This window comes from Sinocyclocheilus anshuiensis, unplaced genomic scaffold, assembly GCF_001515605.1.
Source record: "Sinocyclocheilus anshuiensis isolate Anshui unplaced genomic scaffold, SAMN03320099.WGS_v1.1 scaffold145, whole genome shotgun sequence".
Lineage (NCBI taxonomy): Eukaryota > Metazoa > Chordata > Actinopteri > Cypriniformes > Cyprinidae > Sinocyclocheilus > Sinocyclocheilus anshuiensis.
In genome coordinates this window covers 2,252,729-2,275,649 of record NW_015537973.1, presented here as the reverse complement: position 1 = coordinate 2,275,649, position 22,921 = coordinate 2,252,729, and the positions used below count along the sequence as shown (strand labels likewise).

Sequence of the window (22,921 nt, the reverse complement as noted above, 5' to 3'; positions counted from 1 at the left end):
ATACATATATACATACATATATATACATACATACATATATATACATATATACATACATATAAATAAATAAATATAAAATGTTGTGTGTGGGGGGCAACAGTGTGTTCTGTAATAATTATAAATTCATATGTATTTATGACATTCGTCCTGGGTTGGGAATGTATGCCAGGCTTATATGGGCTTCAGAGCTGATGGTTAATCTATATCAGTAAGTATATGTTAGCATACACAAAGTAGCATCAACTAACTATAAACAACCTGTTTGTAATTCAGCTCTTTATCTAAATCCACTGCTTAATAATGCTATGAGTTCACACCAAACGGGACATTCTAATTTGTAATTTGAGAAGATAATATGTTATTAATGTTAATAATGAAAGCAAAGACAGCATGACTTTAGCACAGGACATGCATTAGTCTGCCACTCCGTGGTTTAGAAAACAGGGTCTGCAAGATTTCCCGGCTGTGATGTGGTTCTCTCTATCAGTTTTGTTTGCTCTATTGCTGTCTGATGTAGTTTTCTCTCATGCAGTGTGAGTGAGGAGGGCTCTAGTGGAGAGAGGGGGGCCGTCTCATACCCCCCATCACCAAACTGCCGCATTCGTGAAGTGCACTGTGGAAATCAAGTGCGACTGATTGTCATAGCGATCCGCGACATCGCAAAGGGGGAGGAGATCACTGTGGATTACAGTTTGACCGAGTGGGGAGAAAACGCTATGGTAAGTGTAACCATGACAATGGCTAGCACATCTCAGTGCTTTAAACTCCTTTTGCACTTAGTGTTACTAATAATTTGCAAATTGTTGAGAGTTTATAATTTAGATGTGTTTGTGACACGAGTTTATATGCATGGTGTTTGTTTTATTCATGTGTATGTGTGAGAGTGTTGGAGGGACTTTATAGTCCCACTTATGTCACATGATTGACATTTTTTTTGTAAAGATGTTGCATCCCTCTCTCAGGGTTTCCATGGCACTGTGCCTCCTAGTAGCTTTGATTGCAGCTTGGACCATGAGAGCAACATTAAGAAGGTAAATATACATTACATTTTTATGAATACACTTACAGACACGCCCAGTTACCAAGCAACAGTCATTTTCAGGCCTCTTTCTGAATATCCTGTCCTTCTGAAATGATTGCTGGGCCCCTGTCCATCAGAACCATAAGCACCACGGCACACTAATATCTCCTGCATTTTCCTACAGTTTCATCCTGTAATCTTAGACATACTTTTTAATTAAATACAGCTTGAGTGTACCTCCTGGAATTGAGCAACCTGTAAAGCCATTATGAAAAATTGACCCTGGTCACTTTTTAAAACGCAGTGCATGTTGGCATTGTATTTTTTGCTCCGTGTCTTTTTAGTTGGTGTCCTTTAAACTGATTGTTCAACCATTATTTTAGGGTTCTGTTGCAGGTCATTTTCGAAATGCCTTTAAAATAAAAAAACGATAGAATTAACAACATGCGAATTGACAGTTTAATAAAGGTTAAAGGATAGTTCACCCAAAAAAGGAAAATTCTGTCATTAATTACTCAACCTCATGTCATTCCAAAATCTTCGGAACACAAATTAAGTTATTTTTGATGAAATCCGAGAGCTCTCTGACCCTCCATAGACAGCAACACAACTGAAACATTCAAGGCCCAGAAAGGTAGTAAGGACATTGTCAAAAAAGTCCATGTGACATCAGTGGTTCAACCGTAATTTTACGAAGCTACAAGAATACTTTTTGTGCACAAAAAAACCCTACTTTATTCAACAATTCTTCTACCGCGAGTTACCGTCTTCTGCCATTATCAACAGTACCACGACGCAAGGTGCAGCGCATGCGTTCTCTACATCAGCAGCAACACACGCATCCATCGTGATACTCTTGATAATGGCGGAAGATGGTAACTCACGGGAGAAGAATTGTTGAATAAAGTAGTTATTTTTGTTTTTTGCACACAAAAGGTATTCTCTGAGCTTCATAAATTACAGTTGAACCACTGATGTCACATGGACTATTTTTACAATGTTCTTACTACCTTTCTGGACCTTGGTCGTGGAAGGATCCTTGCTGTCTATGGAGAGTCAGAAAGCTCTGATTTAATCAAAAATATCTTAATTTGCATTCCAAAGATTAATGAATGTCTTATGGGTTTGGAACAAAATAGGGTTTGGAACAACATTACAATTAATGACAGAATTTTCATTTTTGGGTGAACTATCCCTTTAAGACAATAATAGCAATTAATTGACAAGAAAAATCATTGTTTGAATGCTTCTGAGGACCTTCAGCCTCCACATTCTGGTCAAAAACCTCTTCAAAATGAGTGTTGGTGGTGTTTAGTCATTTTCAGGTGGATACAAATAAGTTCTGTCCTACATTTTTCACTTTCAGTCATTACATTTAAAAAAAAATAGTAATTTATATATGTTACAGAAGTAAAATGAGCGCTAAGCCAGATTATTCACCCTTTAACAGATCTTAGAAATGCATGTGCTTTTTTTTTCTAAGGAGGAAGAGTCCGGCCCAGTTCCACTTTCTGCATCAGAATACCTCACACCTTCCTGGTCTCTCTCTCCTTCCTCTTCTCCTCTGTCTCACTCTGAGCCCAGTGATTCAGACCTCGACTCGGATGATGCCAATGGAGAGAAGCGCATGCGATCACTTCACCGCCGCAAGAGGCACAAAGCTCTGTCCTCTTCTGTTGCACATGCTAAAAGAAAAGCACTTCAGCGACCCACCAGCCATCCTCCCCCTTTTCCACACTCCCTCCCGTCCTCCACACTGCAGCCCACTGCTCCCTCCAGACCTGTGTTTAAGTGCCCGCCGCCTGCAGGAGTTGCTGCTAATAGTGTCAATGTGTCAGTGGGTCGTGGGCAGAGCACCATGGCACAGAAACAGCGCTGTGTTTACTGTGGCCGTCATTTCCGATCTCTCCCACGGCATCTGGAAAAACACCACGCCCACCAGCCGGACGTGCGCTCTGCCCTGGAGCAAGCGCGCACCCCTGGTGACCCTCCTTGTGTCCAACCGTGTCTCCCATCATCGAGCAAACAGTCCCAATGCCTACAAGTGGCTCCTGTGCCAGGTGTGGTGGTGGTAACACCACAGTCACCTCCTGCTTCTTCTTTGTCTCCAGTCGGAAGGAGCCCTGCCCTCTCTAGCCCTACTCGCAAAAGTCCTGCCCCAGCGACTCCTCCCAGAAGAGGAGGTGTTCCCGTGTCTGTCTTAAAGAGGAGCCCACCTACTCCTGCTACTCCTCCGAGAAAAGGAGGACAAAAAATGAAAAAGGATAAAGAGGAGGTAGACATTTTTGAGAAGATGAAAGAAGAGGAACTGCCCACTCCAGTCTTTGTGGATATTGTTAAGGAGTCAGAACCTTCAAAAGAAGAAAGAGAGGACAATGGAGGGAGAGAAGAAGAAGAAAGCGGAGCAGAGGATAAGACCGACCTATCAAGGTTAGACATTCACAATGTTAAAAACAGTTTCACTGGCTATGTTTACATGCAACCAAATAATCCGTTAGTAATCAGATTGACGGCTCAATCTGAATGAAATTTCGATTGGATTGAAAGGGGTGGTTTATTCCTTTTCTAATACGATCGAGACTGAAACTGAAAGGACTGCACATATGCAATGACGTAAAATAGCGTAATGACATGATGTGCTTTTCCTGTTTGAATACAGTGTTGTAAAAATGAGTGTCCTGTCATTATAAAATTCTCCCTTCAAGTGGAGTCCTTGTTTCGGATTCTCATCCATAGATGACTGGTTTTTGGCGTGGGGATGGGCGCTTTTACTGCGTGATAAATATAAGCAGCATGGCACGGCTGTTTATACGTAACATTTATCCAGAAATGGAAATTCAGTCCGATTAAAGCAAAAGTTGTGAATGTAAACATAGCCACTGTTAAAATTTATTTAAATTGAAATTCACCTAATCCTTTTTCTCTTTTCACAGTTCGCGTCGTCCCCACATGCTCCCACTTCTTTCCTCCCTTTCCTCCCTGGTGTTGTACCTGCGGCGGCTGCAGCACTCTGCCTTTATTTCTCTCTCCCGTTCACCTGAGTCGGCCGAGGCATGGCGTCTCCTCTGTCACTCCAGCCTGGCCCTTCTCATCCTTTACAATCGCCGCCGTGAATGTGAAGTCTCCAAACTGACAATCTCAGAGTACCAGGCCCGAGTCGCATCCCAGTGCCCCATCCCTGTGCAACCTGGTGCCCCGTTAACTCTAACCCCACTGGAGGCTGCACTCTCACCCTTCGAGCGGATGGTCCTCCCTCATCTCCCTCGTGTCGGGGTCCAAGGGAAGCGTGGCCGCGTACAGCCGCTCATCCTCCCCCCACACTCAGAAGCCTGTCTGGAGATGCTTTTGCAGACTCGTGCCGGTGTGGGAATCGATCCACAGAACCCCTATGTGTTTGCCAGGCCGTATCATTCGCCAGCTACTCCCCTGCGAGGAACAGACTTACTACGTAGTTTGGCTCGGTCCAGTGGTTCGCAGCACCCCCGGGCACTGACGCAGACACGCGTTCGCAGACAGGTGGCGATACTTACACAGCTGCTGTTGTTAAGTGAGGGTGAGGAGGAAGGACAGCACGGGGCTGCCATACATCGATTGGAAAGCTTCTTGCAGAAGGAGTATCACGTGACTCAAAGCTGTGCAACCATCGGCCAGGACCCTGGGCTGATGGGTCTGATCGGTCGGGTGGTACTATGTGGAGAGAGAGATGGTGTCTTGTTCCGAGGAATGAGTTTACATCACATCTGTCTGGAGTTAGATGGTGAGTGAGTTGTTGTGTCAAGCACAAGACAGGTGTAAATAAAGAGTATTGGACTCATCAGTCATACTTGCCCTTCCCTTTCAGTGTTGTCAGGAAACTCTGCCGACTCGCTGTCAGAGGACTCAGATGTTGAGCAGAGTAAAGAGAAACCAGAAGCAGCATCTCCTGCAACCACCATTGTGATGAAAAAAACCACAAGCAACAGCAAATCTCCCCGGCCCAAGAAGATGAACAGCAGCTCCCTGCTCTCAGCGGGACGCAAAAAGGCCTCAGGACAGCCCAAACCTGGTGAGTCTGATTGTATGACTGTCATACAGTGTAAAAATATGCCTTTGTACTCCTCAGTTCCAGGAAATGAGGACAACGCTGCTAATTGTGACATAATCTGTGTTTACATGCACAAAGCATGGACCAGTTAAACCAGGGTTAATTTTATAAAACCGATTTTGAGGGCTGATAAGTGCAACCTTTGTTAAACCCAGATAGCTAAAAATAGGAAAGAACATAAATTTGAATTAATAAGATTTATTGACTCATATAACATGTTGTTGTCTTGTGTCTTCCTTTTATAATGAGAAAAGTTCTGTAATGAGAAGGATAGTAAACATTGCTGTTCTGTAGCCATGGTGACCAATCTGTTAGAGTAGGACAGACTCTTAACTTTTCTGACATTAAAATTAGCATAATAGTTTTGTCCTCATCAGTTAATCTAATAGAAAATGCATTTGTTGTATTTTCCTGCTAATGTGGTAACAAAATAGGTATTTGTCAGTCCTAAAGGTATCATTTTCATTGACCACATTTATATGCACATCATTTTCAATTAACGTATATTGTTGTCAAGCTTTCATTCAGAAAAGAGGTTTACATACTCTAAAGCTATTGGAATTACAGGTTTTTATTCTTTGTCATGCTTTATGCTGTATTTGAGTGATTCTGAACTCAATCATTTTAATTAATGCCTCTGACAGCAGCACACAAGCGTGGGAAAAATGTAAACCATACGACTCTTATGTTGCCTTTATATTGTCTTTATGTTGTATGTCTTTATATTGTCCTTCAAAAAAAAGTATTAGAAATTTGCTCCGTTTATTTTTTTTACATTTTTTATTTTTGTTTAAGTATCACTGTCTGGTTTGGGCATGTGAATATTCAGAATAAACTGTTTATTTGACCAAAAATTCCAGTTAACGTAAGCATGTTGGAGCAAAAATGTATTATTCAGATTTCTTGTAACCAGAATATTGGTATACCTGGTTCTGTTAATGGTTTTGCAATATAAACATCTACATATATCATTATGTGATCATTGTATGCATGATCATGTAAATCAGTGTTTCCCAATCTCAGCAATCTAAAACTTGTAAGGGTACCTCAAGATGACTTAAAATTAAGGTCATGGGTTAAATTCCCAGGGAACACACATACTGACCAGTTAAACCAGGGTTAATTTTATAAAACCGATTTTGAGGGCTGATAAGTGCAACCTTTGTTAAACCCAGATAGCTAAAAATAGGAAAGAACATAAATTTGAATTAATAAGATTTATTGACTCATATAACATGTTGTTGTCTTGTGTCTTCCTTTTATAATGAGAAAAGTTCTGTAATGAGAAGGATAGTAAACATTGCTGTTCTGTAGCCATGGTGACCAATCTGTTAGAGTAGGACAGACTCTTAACTTTTCTGACATTAAAATTAGCATAATAGTTTTGTCCTCATCAGTTAATCTAATAGAAAATGCATTTGTTGTATTTTCCTGCTAATGTGGTAACAAAATAGGTATTTGTCAGTCCTAAAGGTATCATTTTCATTGACCACATTTATATGCACATCATTTTCAATTAACGTATATTGTTGTCAAGCTTTCATTCAGAAAAGAGGTTTACATACTCTAAAGCTATTGGAATTACAGGTTTTTATTCTTTGTCATGCTTTATGCTGTATTTGAGTGATTCTGAACTCAATCATTTTAATTAATGCCTCTGACAGCAGCACACAAGCGTGGGAAAAATGTAAACCATACGACTCTTATGTTGCCTTTATATTGTCTTTATGTTGTATGTCTTTATATTGTCCTTCAAAAAAAAGTATTAGAAATTTGCTCCGTTTATTTTTTTTACATTTTTTATTTTTGTTTAAGTATCACTGTCTGGTTTGGGCATGTGAATATTCAGAATAAACTGTTTATTTGACCAAAAATTCCAGTTAACGTAAGCATGTTGGAGCAAAAATGTATTATTCAGATTTCTTGTAACCAGAATATTGGTATACCTGGTTCTGTTAATGGTTTTGCAATATAAACATCTACATATATCATTATGTGATCATTGTATGCATGATCATGTAAATCAGTGTTTCCCAATCTCAGCAATCTAAAACTTGTAAGGGTACCTCAAGATGACTTAAAATTAAGGTCATGGGTTAAATTCCCAGGGAACACACATACTGATAAAACATGTATAGCCTGAATGCACTGTAAGTCGCTTTGGATAAAAGCTTCTACTAAATGCATAAATTTAATTTAATTTAAAATAATCTAGCTCAAATCTAAATTTAAATGCTTAAAAGACAGTATAATAAAATGTAAACGAGCATTGTGATGGTGGTGTTTATTGTCTGCCAGAGCTACAAGCCTGAGTCCTTCAGCACTAGGGATGTAACGGTATGAACATTTCTTATCACGATTATAGTGACCAAACTTATCACGGTTTTCGGTATTATCACGGTATTGTTAACATGTGCTGGAGATGTTAAAAAAGTACCGACACATAAATCACTTCACCAAGTTTTATATTTATAAATTAACAAACAACAAATAAAATGACTTATTGTTTGCATAATCACTAAAACAATAACATTACCAATGATGTTCGGATTTTAAATGACAACTTGACTGTCAACAGTTTAATAGCATGTTGAAATATCTAATGTAAATGTTAAATAAAGCTTTGAAAAAGTTTCATAAAAGGGTAAACCTCACATTTCAGCCTTTAAATAAAGAAAAGATATGTCAAAATGATAATTGATTAATAAATGAATATATGTTTTTTTTTTTTTATCTGCTCCATAAATATTTTTTTTATTATTTGAGTTGTTTAAATGTGTAGAATCCACATAAGCTTGTTTTTCATCAACCGGTCAAAATTTACAGCAGGGCATGCAAATTCGGTCCGTTTTTGGCCAGACAGAAACTGCACGCAAGCTGAATGTAAATATAAGTCTCTGTAAATCCACTCACTGACACTAGGTGGCGTTTATGGAAAAGCTGAATTAGAGCTGTTTCCCGTAACCTCCGTGGACAAAGCAGTATTGCGATTAAGAACACTTCCTTCAGGTATTACATGGAGCGAAGATGAAAACAAAATGCCATCGATTCTTTTCTGTAGACAGTCAGAACCTTCAGAGGTACATTCATATAATTAATTCATTCATATATTCATTTGTATAATTTCCTTCACTCTTTTAAAACCTCCCAGCTTTTCCCCTGTTTTCACTCAAAACGGAACTACTCTGTGTGCTGTGCACACTTGAGACTGTTACTTAAAACTGTGCTTTATGCTGGACAGTATTTATTTATCGCGAGTTGTACAAATCGCAGTAATCTAATACAGTTTTAATGATAACTAAAAGATGAAATGGTAATACTAACCGTGGGGAATTTGATCATGATTTATCGTCAAACCGGTAATCGTTACATCCCTATTCAGCACAGTGCTAACTCATTGACGCCTGGGGGAGCAGGAAAGCCTGAGTGCAGTGTTTACACAGGAATAATGATTAACATATGTTCTCCTCTCTGTCTCAGGTAAACGTGGTGTGCTGAAGCGGCCTTGGTCTGAGGCAGAGCGGGCAGCTGTTGAGACCCACCTGGTGCAAAACATCATAGAGCTGCGAGTGCCGGCTAAAGCGGAATGTGAGCGCTGCCTGGAGCTCTGCCCCCTGCTGGTCACCAACCACCGGGACTGGAGGGCTGTGAAATTCTACTGCCACAACCGTATACAGCTGCTCAAGAAAACCCAGCAGAGACAGGGTCCACCCGCCCTGTCCATCTGCTGAGGCTGTGAATCAGCGCGCTGCTCGGAAGGGTCAGATGTGTAAGGGAGGGGATGTGAGGGAAAATATTGACATGGTACAGTCACAGTAAACACAGTACAAATGCTTTAATTAATATGATGTTGTGTGTGATTTGTGTCCGGTGTGTAAAACGGAAAATGGTACCAGTCTGGGAAGCAGACGGAAATGCACACTTGTTGCAATTTTTCTGTCTGCAGATGACCAGTAAGTGTTTGTGTTGCTGGCTTAAAAGTAGATGACCATTTTTGACCAGCTGTAAGTCTGAATGGCTTTGCTCTCTCCCTTTGGCCATGCCTCTATCTCTCCAATGACAGAGAAACAGGCAGACTGAGCAACTTGTGCCTTGATGGGAGTCAAACCTCAGTTTCATTCACATTTGAGAACATTTTACTGTTATTTACTAATTTCATAATTTTTCATGAAATGAAGGAATATGCATAAGAAATGGGATTTAACAAAAGAAGGTCCATTTTTGGTCCTACCATCTTTGCTCATTAAAATGTTTTAAAAAGTCCCTTCGAAAACCAACCTGAATTGAAACATTTAATTGAAAGTTTCTTTGTTCCATAAAACCCACTTTTGTTCCTACCATTTTAAGCCTTATGTGATTTTAATTACATGGTTCTGTCCTCATTTACAGTATTCTTGTTGTCAAACCAGTATGACTTTCCTTGTTCAGTAGAACACTCAGTAGAAATTTGAATGATTTTTGAATGCTCTTGTCTTTTGCCATTCCAAATGCAAATAAAAATATAATATGGCATCAATCTAGTGCGCAGATTCATATGAATGACATTTATGGCATTTTTGATGTTTGTGCATTATTAATCGTAATTACATGAACAAAAATGACCAGAACTTTCTTCAGAATTCCTACATTTGTGTTCCATGGAAGAAAGTCATACAGGTTTGTAAGAACATGTGAGGGAGGATTTATTTTTGGGTTCTTTTCATTAATTTCAATCCATTGAAGTTAGCGGTTTGGTACTGTAGCTTGTTCAGCATTGAAAAATAAGCACCTATCTGTCCTGTGCTGTAGAAGTGGACATGAATGAGTGAGCAGATGAGTTTAGTTCACTTGTTTGCATTGTATTCATCCATCAAATCCATATGGAAATTTAAACTGTGTATTGGAAACACATGATAACCACACGTAACACCTCAGTTTATACTTTTTATATATCCATCTACTTGGCTGTTTTGTTATCCTTTGTTTTTTCAAACTTTGCAATGTATATATGTACACACACATATATGTTGTCGTTACTGTTAACAGTGGTATTGTTATTACTATTAAATCTTATTGTGGTAAGTGTTCCATTTCCACTTTATGTGCATACTGAATGTAAATATTTGCAGAAAAAAAAAAGAGCACGATGTTAATACACCGTAGGCAAGACAAGCTTGTTTTTGTGTTGTCTGTGTGTTTTTTAAGTTGTCTGAAATGATAATAATAAAAATGTTTTGTTTGTAATTCTAGACTTGGTCTTATTTGCGCTGCTTTTATAGAAAATGCAGAATAACAGCAAAAAAAAATCCTTACAATTCTGTCCAAAGATTTCAATCTAGCGATGTTCTGTGCTGTATTCATTTTAAATGATCTAATTTAATTTGGTATTGTTCATTACATTTTAAATGGAGCAATAAGCGCAGTACATAATCTCTTTCCCTTATTGATCACTGTGTCATTGGACTCTGCACTGACAGCTTTGATTGGATAGTGAGTGGCACACAGTTATTTGTTTAGCTCCAGTCAAAAAGGTTTGTTTGCATTAAATGTTGGAAATCAAGCTCCTGCTGTCTCTAGTAGTTGGTCCAATATCATTTAAAAAAAAAGTGGATTTATTATTAGCTTACCAATTTCATTTTCGTTGTGGAATAGTCACTCTGAATCGGCACAATTTGTTGTGCGGGCAGTAAAAACATTAAGAACATAATAGTTAACCGCAGCCCAAGCCTTGCATCAAACCTGACGTAAATATTTGAAGTCTTTTATTCCAACATTTTATGTTGCTTCATAAAATAGCATAGAAATATTGAATTGATAAATACAGCATGTTTTGAGGAACTGTATCACTGCTTAGAGACATTTAAGTTTTTTTCAGAGTAGTACTGCTTCCCTGACCTTTTAAAGGAATAGTTCACTTAAAAATTAAAATTTGCTTAACATTTACTCACCCTCAGGCTATCACTTCTGGCCAAAATACCATGATCTATAATAATGCTTCCTCCGTTGTTTAGAACTTATTTAACTGTTTTTGCTTGTAAATGGTGCTTAAAGTGTGCGTATCTCTCCTGATTCAGTCGAGACAACGTTTTTACTGGAGAAAGCTATATTATGGGTAGATGACTCATATTTTAGCTGGAAGCAGTGGTTTGAAGTTAAAAACCTCTTATTGATTGATGGATTTCTTAGTCTTTTGGCTTCGGAAGACTGATGAACTGGATGTTTGTAATGGCAAATGTTACTTTTTATTTCAATGACTTGAGGACATATACAGATAACAAGGTAATCCTTCCATCATTACAAATATTTTTTGGTGCACCCAACAGGTCAAGTCAATGCAAACCAAATAAACTGATGCAGTAATAATTCAATAATATAGCAGCAGAGGGTCAAACTAAATGGCTGGTGTAGTGCGATGCAGTGCTTTTGTGCCTAATTAAATCTCATTTAAGCTTTCAAGCTGATGATTGTTCCCATTTTAATTTTACACTATATTACAGTGTAATATAAGGTGATCTACAGACAGAGAATGATTTTACACCAACCTTTACAGATCAAGCACTTTTACAATCATCAAGATCACTAATTATAATAAATAAGACATATGACTATAAATAAATATACACTGACTCTGTAAGGAACAAATGATAATGGCTGAAATTGTGACATTCAGTGTTATAAGAAAAGAACCTTTAGCTTTTGCATGTGAAACAGGAATTGCATGTTGTGCTTTACTCAATGGGGGAAAAAATATCACGAGAAGGTTAAACTGAAAATTAAGTCAAAATTGTCATGTTTTGTCCACAAAATACACTAGATGTAATAGTCAAAATACATAAAGATGTGTCTTTAAAATTATTTCATAAAAATGTTAGAAAAAAATGAACTGGTTTATTGTGAAATGAACTGGTTTAGTGTGAAATGAACTGGTTTAGCTGGTTTAGTGTCATTATAGTGACGTCACATCTACGGTTTCATTTGAGATTCTTGTTGATCTCAGATTATTAACAACCTCCAGAAAGACATTGACTGCCGTCAGGAATTTAACTATAGCATTGTTGATTTTAATATTCAGCTTGCCTTATGGTGAACCTTTTCGTTTGCTTTTAGCTTAAAAGGCACAATATGTAAGATATTATTTTTTTTATTAAAATATCCAAAAACCACTAGAACAGTGTTATATATTTTGCTGACTTTTGTACTTAGGATTGCATCGGCTGTGGGGATGAAGACGACAACTCCCATGATTCCACACTCATCAAACTACGCCTTTGTCTATTTTGAATACGCATCCTCTAGCGGCGAAAATTACATATTGTGCCTTTAATTGGAATAATGAACAGGTTTCATTTGGACATTCAAATGTTCTTGTTTTTATTCTTTTGCCCAAGTCTTTTTCATACAGTTCTGAATCTGAACACTTATTTGAACTGATGGGGCTTTAAATGAATGGAGGTTGTTTTTATGAATTTCTCTCAGTTTTTAACATCATGAAGGTTCATTCCTGGTGTGATGAGGTTTGAGCAGGAGAACTTGTGTTTAGGGAAGCATTCTCTGTTTCTTCTTCGACCGATCGCTCTGTTTGCTGTTCCGGTGTATTTGACTCAGATCCGCTAAAGGTCTCTGATGCCACAGGCCGACTGTCCTCTAATGCACCTTGACTATCAAAGTCCTCCTCAGAATGAACAACAGGAACTTCATTCTCCACATCAGCCTCTTCCTCCAAACCTTTCAAAGATGCTTCTGTGTTCAAAGACTGACATCCACAGCTTGAGAGATCTTCATTATGCTGTTCTGATCCCCTCTCAGGAGGACACACAGGCGTCTCAGAGTCACAACAAGCAAGGGTTTTACTCTGTGTGCTCTCCACAGGCTGGATACTTTCTGCTGGATTACTGAATTGTGGAGTTTGTGAGACTGAATATGTGCAGTTGAAATAATCACTCTCGTGGTTCAGCTCGACTGCCACGGCTTGACATTCATCTGGGCTGAAATCCGTGCTGAGTCCAGTGTCCTCTGTCACCTCTTCACCAGTAACAATCTCCTCATCTCCTGCTGGAAAGCGTTGACACTTTTGTTACTATTTTTTTATTTAAAAAGTATACAAACTTGTAAAAAAAATAATAAGTCCCCCCCCCCATTGTTTTCAGTGAAAGGAGGTGATTTGCCTTCAGAAAATGTTTCCAGAAGTGAATCAAAATATAATATGAGCGGTTTTACTCCTATGAGGTTTTCCATTTTTAGATCATGTTCCCAAAGTATGCATTCGAAAATGTTGATCAGACCCTTACTTAGACCCTTCTCATGAATATTAGCCATTTTAAAAGCTGGAAGGTTAATTTATTTTTCCACTATATGACTCTAATGTTACTAATTCTATAACATAATCTATGTTATATAGCTATAAAATAAAAACAGTAAACAGTCAGCGGAATGAAAGGGTTGAAAATGTTTGTTTTTTTTTTTTTTTTTTTTTGTGATTCTGCAATTTTCTGAAATGTAGATATGTAACGACAACAATTTTGAGTTATGTATTTGATATTCCTCCGAAAGTTATTGGTATGCATGCACTATGCAGTAGTAGCTTTGGATGTCTATGAATGTTAGCAGCACACAGATGAATGTTTTCAGGTATATTCACTAAAAAAAACATTGGTGTAGAAACAATTTTCCATCAGAAATTGCTAGTAAATATCACAAACGGCTACAAAGAATTACAATGAAAAGAAAGAAAGTAGCAATGAATTAAATGTGAACTTTTGAGGTAGAAGGTGTTAGTCTGACAGCAAAAACATGGCAAATGTAAAAAAAATGTAGAAGAACGTTAATATTAGATCTAATAATTGAATCTGCAATTAGGGGAAGTGCCAGGATGAGATCCTGTGTGGAGATTAACAGGAACCGTTGACTCGCATGAAGGACATGGACATGCCTGTTCATTTGATTTTTAATATTCAACAGGCAAAGTTGTGTGTAGCTGTATGCAAATCACATTTTCATAATACTGATTCTACTAATTCGGAGAAAAAATAAACAAATTTATGTGGTGACATTTAAAAACTTTTAACAATGTGGCACTTTTCTTTCACTTTTTGGCCTCTGAATGTAAGAATTTTGTAAGGACATTTTTATGATTATGTGTGTAAGCTTCTCTTGTCTTTGAATTAAATGTTTTGAGCTTACACATCAAAGTATTTTCCATATGCAAACTTAGGGTTAGGGTCTATGATTATTACAAAATTAATAATAACTAATAATTTAAAAAAAACATTTGGATTTGTGCCTGTAATGTTTAAAGAGGTCATGAGACTCAAAAGTGTACTGTATAGATGTAAAGTGTCAATTAGTGTTCACTAGGTAGTAACTCACCCATTGACTCTGGTGTCAGATGGACTGGCTGTTCTGTGGTGAACTGGACATGCTGAGAGTCACTCAGGACAATAACGGCTTTCCTTCCTGTAAAAAAGTTCAAGTCAATATATACACAACTGTAACAACAAATGGAAGTTATCTTGTCAAGTTAACAACAAGGGTAACAGAGGTAGAATTGGTTTGAAAAAAGTGCAGAAAGGTATAAAAGGCAAAAAACTATATTGAATAAAAAAATACATACTCCCTAGTCCGAGAGACACATTGTAGGTGATGCCTCCAGAGAGGGTGAGAAGAAAGAGTGAAAAGCAGAAATGGGAGAGCAATTGAAAGTCATTTAAAAATTGAAATAAGCAAGACAAACTATATTATGTTACAAAGAAACACTAATTACACAAATGTAAAGTGTATTAGAGCAAACATTAAAACACCAAACTACAATCAAATAATCAAAATTAAGAAAAAAAAAAAGCAACTGCATAGAATATGATGTTTACCTGGCAGACTCCACAACCCAGACACCTCTAATGTTTTCAACTTTCTTTCAAGTTCTGCAACCCGGTTACCCAGGATCCTGTTTAAATATATGCAAACCAACAGCTACATTTCACTTTTTAACACTATTCAGTATGGAAGGATATTCTGGACAATTTTCAAAAGGAATTGCAAATTGTATTTTTAATTGCGTTTTCCTTATCTGGACGCATCTTGCATTACCGTTTGCATTTTCGCTTTCGCGAACGCAGTGGCTGCCAAATTTGAAATTAAAAAGAAAAGTCCATTTGCAACTGTATTTCCCATATCTGACAAGTTATGAGCCTGTCATATTTAAATAGCAATATTAATTACCTTGTCTGCTTTTTCACTCTCTCTGCATCACGCATGTAACCTGCCAAAACTCAAATGGAATCGCAATTCCTTTTGAAAATTGTCCAGAATATTCTTCCATAATTCTGTAAAAATAAGAATGCTATGGCTTAACTTGCATCTTGGCAGGATTATTATAATTAACAAAAACCATTAAAACAACTGTTGTTAATTTAAATAAAGCCATAATAAAATAAAATACAAAAAATAACAGAAAAAACTAAAGAATGTTAAATGTTGCCTCGGTAATTAAATTAAGCTGAAGCACTAAAATTACAAGTTAGAAATAAATAAGAACTAAAACTGAAATAATAAAAATATATTAAACCTAAATAGTGACATTTAAAAAATACATTAATAAAAATAAAAATAGTAACATATAAAAAAATAAATAAATACACTGATAAAAATAAAATGCACATTTTACAACAAAATTTCAAAAAATGTAAAAATTAAAACTGAAAATATAAAAATAAATGCAAATCTAAAATATTAACCCTTTAACTGTCACTCCCATTTTTGAACAAAGACCCTATCCAAAGACCCTATCCAAACTTACATTTTTATAATTCATGAATGAAAACATTTGTAATATGATTTTGATGTACCATTTCCATGGTAATGCAATGTCTGATTTTAAAATGGTTTTCAAAGGATGAATTTTGAGATTTTAAGCTTTCAATTGATATATAACAACAAAGAAAGACTTTTTGTGACAAAGGTCAGAGCTCATGTTATGATGTAGATTTTTGAGGTCCACTCTAGTCATAAAATAATCTATTACTTTTCCTACATAATTTGTAACGTGTAAAACAGTGGTAAAATATCTATTTAGGAGTCTTAGACCTTTCCAATGATACATAGTTTGTCATGATTAGATTAGGATTTATTTGCATTATAGTGAAGTAAACTTCCCACTGGGGGGACGGGTGACAGTTAAGAGGTTAATGAAAACTATAATAGCATATAAATAAACCATTCGAAAGTAACACTGTATCTTAGGTGTTTTCCAGCACAGAAAATGAGATGACAGTTGTCACGATGTAACATACTTGTTGGTTTGCCGTTGATGCTGAATGACCATGTTCTTCTCATGAATGGTCTCCAGCAGAGCAGTGGCCAGGGACTTCAGGTCACTGATGGACTGCGAAGTGACCGGGAGACTGCAGCCATTCTCCTCTGACAGCAGCAGTTCTTGTACTGGAAACATATTAGCTGTAACTTAGCTTCTGAGGATTTTTCTTTCAAAGCATAGTATATTAATTAAAGAAGAATACTGGTAAAGCTCGGAATTGTTACTGTCTGGATTCTGTAGAAGTCTTGTGTGGTACCTTGTTTAGCAGAGAGGACTCCTGTCAGAGCACTGCTGTTGGACTTGCCATAGACTTTACAGTTCTTCTTGCTTTCCAAAGCACTCTGAAATAAAACACATTGGCATATGCCCAACGATGAACTTATACATAACTAAAGTGAATAAATATTTTGTGTACATATAAATTTGGTTGTATGTGTAATAAATACCTTGTACTTCATGACGTTTGATTTGAGGAGGGTGACCTCCTCCTGAAGCTGCATCAGCCGCTCATGCAGATATCTTTAAAAAAAATGATATTTTGAAGACTTTAATATGATATACAGATAACCCACAAAATGACTAGCTAAATAGCACTGTTGATAATATTTAGGCACCAACAAAACCAACTGGACATGTTAAAACGGCCATATCAATGCCTGTAATGTCCCCACCAGACCAGCAGAGGTCAGTCTCACCACAAACCTGATCATGTCCTAGAGTCACATTTGCTTTCTTATAAAAAATAAATCCGTTAACCATGTAAATAATCACAATGGCATTCTTAAGTTATGTTACTGGGGTTTTCTTCCTATCTGTTACATTGAAAATATACTGCCTGTCACGGAAAACCAACTGAAATAATATAAATGGATATTCTGAAGTTATTTGATGGCCTTCTGGAAAGTATGTTCATTTACTGTACATGTACTCAATACTTGGAGGCGGTCCTTTTGCTTTAATTACTGACTTCGGCGTGGCATGGAGGTGATCAGTTTGTCTCACTGCTGAGGTGGTATGGAAGCCCAGGTTTCTTTGACAGTGCAGTAATTCAACTCAAATTGTTAAACTCGTGTATTAAATAAATTCAATGCACACAGACTGAAGTCGTTTAAGTCTTTGGTTCTTTTAATTTTGATGATTTTGGCTCACATTTAACAAAAACCCCCAATTCACTATCTCAACAAATTAGCATATGGTGACATGCCAATCAGCTAATCAGCTCAAAACACCTGCAAAGGTTTCCTGAGCCTTCAAAATGGTCTCTCAGTTTGGTTCACTAGGCTACTCAATCATGGGGAAGACTGCTGATCTGACAGTTGTCCAGAAGACAATCATTGACACCCTTCACAAGGAGGGTAAGCCACAAACATTCATTGCCAAAGAAGCTGGCTGGCTGTTCACAGAGTGCTGTATCCAAGCATGTTAACAGAAAGTTGAGTGGAAGGAAAAAGTGTGGAAGAAAAAGATGCACAACCAACCGAGAGAACCGCAGCCTTATGAGGATTGTCAAGCAAAATCGATTCAAGAATTTGAGTGAACTTCACAAGGAATGGACTGAGGCTTTGACCCCAGCCTCAGTCCATTCCTTGTGAAGTTCACTCAAATTCTTGAATCGATTTTGCTTGACAATCCTCATAAGGATTGTCAAGAACTGGACTGTTGCCCAGTGGTCCAAAGTCCTCTTTTCAGATGAGAGCAAGATGAGAGCAAGTTTTGTATTTCATTTGGAAACCAAGGTTCTCTCAGTTGGTTGTGCATCTTTTTCTTCCACACTTTTTCCTTCCACTCAACTTTGTTAACATGCTTGGATACAGCACTCTGTGAACAGCCAGCTTCTTTGGCAATGAATGTTTGTGGCTTACCCTCCTTGTGAAGGGTGTCAATGATTGTCTTCTGGACAACTGTCAGGTCAGCAGTCTTCCCCATGATTGTGTAGCCTAGTGAACCAAACTGAGAGACTATTTTGAAGGCTCAGGAAACCTTTGCAGGTGTTTTGAGTTGATTAGCATGTCACCATATTCTAATTTGTTGAGATAGTGAATTGGTGGGTTTTTGTTAAATGTGAGCCAAAATCATCACAATTAAAAGAACCAAAGACTTAAACTACTTCAGTCTGTGTGCATTGAATTTATTTAATACACGAGTTTCACAATTTGAGTTGAATTACTGAAATAAATGAACTTTTCCACGACATTCTAATTTATTGAGATGTACCTGTAGTTGCCAAAGCATCATTTATCATTTTATTTTAGTTTAACATTAAGTACTAAAATAATAACTAAAACCAAAATAATAAAAACTATATAGACAATATAAAAAAGAAAAAAAGAAAAATGACAAACACACAACAAAATTACTAAAGCTTTACATTTAAAATCAAAACAGAATATCAAAATATTAACAAAACTATAATAAGTACTATATCAATAATACTAAAATAGCAGTAATTTTGGAATCAGAATGTGATTTATGTGTACTAAAATAATAAATCTCTGCATATATGTTAATTAGTGTGTGTTTGTGTGTGTGTGTGTGTGTACTTGTTTATGCTACATTGTGTGCCCACAAGGACAGTAAACCCTGAAATTTTTGATGTTGTGGTCCCCACGAGGGGAAAAAATGATTACAAATAGTAAATGATGTTTATCTGAAAGTGTAACAATGCAACAGGGGATAGAAAATATTGTTTGGTCAGTAAAAAATGAATAGAAGTCTATGGAAAGTCCCTACAATTCACAAAAACAAACGTGTGTGTGTGTGTTTACCTCCTGCTACCGCTGCAGTAGATGCTAAATGTGTAGGTGTGTAGATCCTGAACATGGCAACACTGACCTGTTCTCCATACACAGAGCATCAATATCCAGGATGCGATTCTCGTGGCTTCCCAAGATGTGGTTAATTTCCAGGTTTAGTCTGTGAGCTTTCTCCTGATAGACATTACGCTCTGCTCTCACGTCCTGTAATTCATCCGTGGCTGCCTTTAAGCTTTGTTCCAGTGCTTCATTCTGCAACACCATAGGGTTATGACATAGGACAGATATTGCTTTTTTACTCAACTAATTGTATCAGTGTTTTGTTTTTCTATGACACCAGTGTCTACAAAAACTGTGAGACATGACACACAGTGATATTCTTGAGAACTAAAATGTGTGGAACGCCAAGAGCAATGCACCTGCTCTCGAGCTCTTTCTAACTGCTGAACAAGATCTTCTCTCTCATGGGCTGGAAAGTGACGAGTCCCCACCTCTTCGTCCCCTAGACGCTGCTTTGCGATGGTCATCCTCAGCAGCTGTGGGATGGAAAGAATGCAGATATACCACAATATATGAACTGTGATCAATGTGTTTGATTACGTATTTGACCTTGCAAACATCTGCATGGGACTAGTCATGCAAAGTAATCACCGCTGTGCAGAGTGGAACCCATACCTTGTTATCGCCCTGCACCTCCGCTAAACGTTGCTTCAGTTCTTTCATCTCCTCGCTCAGCTGTTTGTTCCGTTCTCGTGAGTCTCTCAGTAACTGGGCCAGATTGACCTGTGGCAAGTTAAAAACAATGAATAACACCAAAGGATAAACAGGAGTACTGGGTTGACAACTTCACAAACTACACATTTAGATTTCAGACCTGTAGTTTTATGCATACAGTATATAACAGAGTATAGTTAAGCATATTTAAATAGGTGTTAAGCACATACATACTTGGTTTCTTTTTTCAGGAGGCAGAGAAGGGTCGCCATCCTATTAAAGAAAAGAAAAATCATTTAAATATACGTCATTATAACAATAATACCTCATACTTCTACATGAGTGTTTAATTCATTTAGAATAGAAATACATACTATAAGCTCTCTGTACTTTTTCTTGAGCCCTTGGTGGCGTTCACGGAGCTGGTTTGCCATCAGTTTAAACTGATCCCTTTCCTGCTGGCAGGTGTCCAGTTCTTTTGATAAGATCAGCAGTGCCTCCTTCTTACTCTCCAGCTTTCTCTTGCATACCAGGAACTAGGCACACAAAGAAAAAAACAGGGTTGTTAATGCTTCAATTCAACGCATTTAGTCACCGCTGCCAGAAGAGGCAATGATCAAAGTGGGTTCTTGCATTGTTTTTTTTAGCAAAATCACCTAAGCTTTTTACTCAAAGGCCTCCGTCTCATAAGTCTTGGTTACACTTTATTTTAAGGTGTCCTTGTTACAGTGTAATTATATATTTGATTTAAGTACCGAGTAATATTATTTAACTACATGTACTTACTATATGGTTAGGGTTAGGATTAGGGTTTGGCTTAGGGTTACTTGCATGTAATTATGCATAATTAATTGTTATTATAATAGTAAGCACATGCAATATGTGTAACAAGGACACCTTAAAATAAAGTGTTACCAAAGTCTCTTCCAAGATAATATTTACATTTTTCCCATGTAAGTGAAAATATTTCTATTGGCACTTTTGTTAAAACGCTTAGAAGTTTCTGCATTTGAGAACTTTTCATAGAAACCAGAAATGTCAATAGAATACAATAATTACCCATAAATCCTTTAATTTATTTACTCCTTAACTTTATTAATTTTGGTTATTCCAGATGTTCTAGGAACTGTGTGTTCTGTAAGTTAATAAAACATTAGTTGAAGGCCAAAAATAAGAAATATGATTTCAATATACATTAATTCTACATCTTGATTTTAGTGGCTTTAGCCTTTGCTGAAGTTAGATTATGTATTAAGCTTACTTATTATTATTAACAGTACCTATTATTAATATTATTATTACTGAATTAAGACATCATGCAGCCACCTTGGAAGTTGGAAGTAAAGAACTAAATCCTACTTTTAAATTAATATAACCTTTGAAAAGGTCAACCAAACCTTTGAAATTTCTAAATTTGTCAATGCACTTGAGAAGGGGCATTAAAGTTCACAATTTGATCAATATAAGCGCATTTATTCAAAAGATTATGTAAACAAATTCAAAGTCCATAGGGGCCTGTTATTGAGTTGTTATGGGTTTAAAAGTTCCCTAAATGAAAACATACAGACGACTATTCATATTTCTTTATTATTCCTGTATCCACCACTGTATTTTAAAATCATTATTTTTAAAATGATTTCAATTCCAGGTCGAAGCTGAGTTCAGCGCCGTTCATGGATCTTGACGTAAAAGGATGAAGATTTACGTTAATCCCTCAACTGATCATGTCATGTCAGACCTTCTGCATTTTATTTATTATGATGCAAGGCATTTAAAGATGTAATAACATGCATGTCACCTATACTATTCGATAAGAACAAGCGGTCTCGAGAAAATGACAACACAACACGGTTACAGTAAGAGGATTTCACGTCTCTGTAAATCAGCAAACTAATCTGATCGTATTTAGAAAACCATGCCCTTAAATTTTACACACGTCATTTGGGTAAATTCATTGAAAACCACATTAAATGGTTAATTTGAGCATCCTCTATAGTGCAGTGCTCATAGTATGATTCATAGAGTGCAGATGAGCGCGAGGCATCAATATGTCTGCGTTTCCTACCTCATTCACCAGACCCTGCCAATCACTTTCGCTTCTTCTGGAAGGATTCATTTTCGGTCCGAGAATATTCTTCTAAAAAAAGCTGTCAGTTACAAAAACTGTCACGTCGTAAGCATCTATTGCGACGAGGATGACACGATTACATGTTTCAGGTTTCATCAACATCACGTCGTACATCATTTCCGGCTGGGATGATGGCCAACCGCAGCGTGTCGCTTTTAAACAGGGACACGAAGTGACAGTGCTACAAAATTTAATGAAGCTTCTTATGTTAAATTATACGATTATAATAAACCTGTGGTCTCGAATAAAACTATAAATTGTTGTTGCAAATTAATTTTTGCTGCGATAGTCTTCTTCTGTTGTTTACATTGCTGTTGAACGCACCCCCAAACTTACAACGAATTTCAAACATCACACATTTCACGTTATTGTTGTACTTGTACTCCATTATAATTACACAGTGTATAAGATATAATGTATTCTATTGTACTAAAGTGCGATTAACTAATTTATATTGCTATTTAAAACAATAAATAATTAAACATGGTCTCAATTAGTTTGAAAATATCATACAAGGTTATTTTAAACGTCCACCATAATTTCACATAACACAGCATATACGCACATAATGTAAATAATAGAACATGAACATAATGCACAGCAGAAAAAAAATCATACAGACAGGCCTCTAAATACATAATTTCTGTTCTTACTTTAAATGGCTACATTTGTGACCTGCTTATTCCTCTGGTCTTATTTATCAAACCCAAGTGCTCTGTCACAAAGAATGATGTTGCTGACTGGCTGGTAAAGTGATCTTTGTGAACATAAGCAGTTTCTCACTGTCAAGGAGTGTTATGAAATGTAAGTTTTAACGTGCTTCTTTCTTATTATGTCCTGTGTTTATGTTGACAGTATGTGGAACATTAATGCACTGAAGAAAATGCTAAACTGGCTGCTAAACCATTTGTCCAGCTGGCTTCCTTGTTAGAAA

At 37.0% G+C, this 22,921-nt stretch overlaps 2 protein-coding genes across 6 annotated transcripts in view; one reads left to right on the top strand and one right to left on the bottom strand.

The window, feature by feature from the left end:
• LOC107671095 (uncharacterized) overlaps positions 1-10,310 on the top strand; it is a 27,870-nt gene extending 17,560 nt beyond the window's left edge. For both annotated transcript variants that reach the window (XM_016463951.1, XM_016463945.1), the window contains 6 exons: positions 533-719; positions 963-1,031; positions 2,505-3,451; positions 3,955-4,778; positions 4,863-5,066; positions 8,586-10,310. In XM_016463951.1, the coding sequence (XP_016319437.1) occupies positions 533-719; positions 963-1,031; positions 2,505-3,451; positions 3,955-4,778; positions 4,863-5,066; positions 8,586-8,836 (2,482 nt within the window). In that variant the 3' untranslated portion in view covers positions 8,837-10,310. The remainder of the gene's footprint in view (positions 1-532; positions 720-962; positions 1,032-2,504; positions 3,452-3,954; positions 4,779-4,862; positions 5,067-8,585) is intronic.
• A 2,046-nt stretch (positions 10,311-12,356) lies between these two features.
• Positions 12,357-22,133, bottom strand: ccdc149b (coiled-coil domain containing 149b). 4 transcript variants are annotated; one of them, XM_016464036.1, is made up of 13 exons: positions 21,925-22,133; positions 20,234-20,395; positions 20,094-20,132; positions 19,821-19,928; positions 19,565-19,681; positions 19,225-19,397; positions 16,839-16,911; positions 16,649-16,733; positions 16,370-16,517; positions 14,948-15,024; positions 14,695-14,727; positions 14,451-14,537; positions 12,357-13,136 (listed from the first exon to the last, which is right to left on the bottom strand). In XM_016464036.1, the coding sequence occupies exons 1-13, from the start codon at positions 21,973-21,975 to the stop codon at positions 12,580-12,582; spliced, it is 1,710 nt and encodes a 569-aa protein (XP_016319522.1). In that variant the 5' UTR covers positions 21,976-22,133; the 3' UTR covers positions 12,357-12,579. The 4 variants fall into 4 exon arrangements, with proteins under 4 accessions (XP_016319522.1, XP_016319529.1, XP_016319536.1 ...); XM_016464043.1 differs by having other exon boundaries at positions 12,357-13,133; XM_016464050.1 differs by having other exon boundaries at positions 14,695-14,697.
• Between the last annotated feature and the right edge of the window lie 788 nt (positions 22,134-22,921).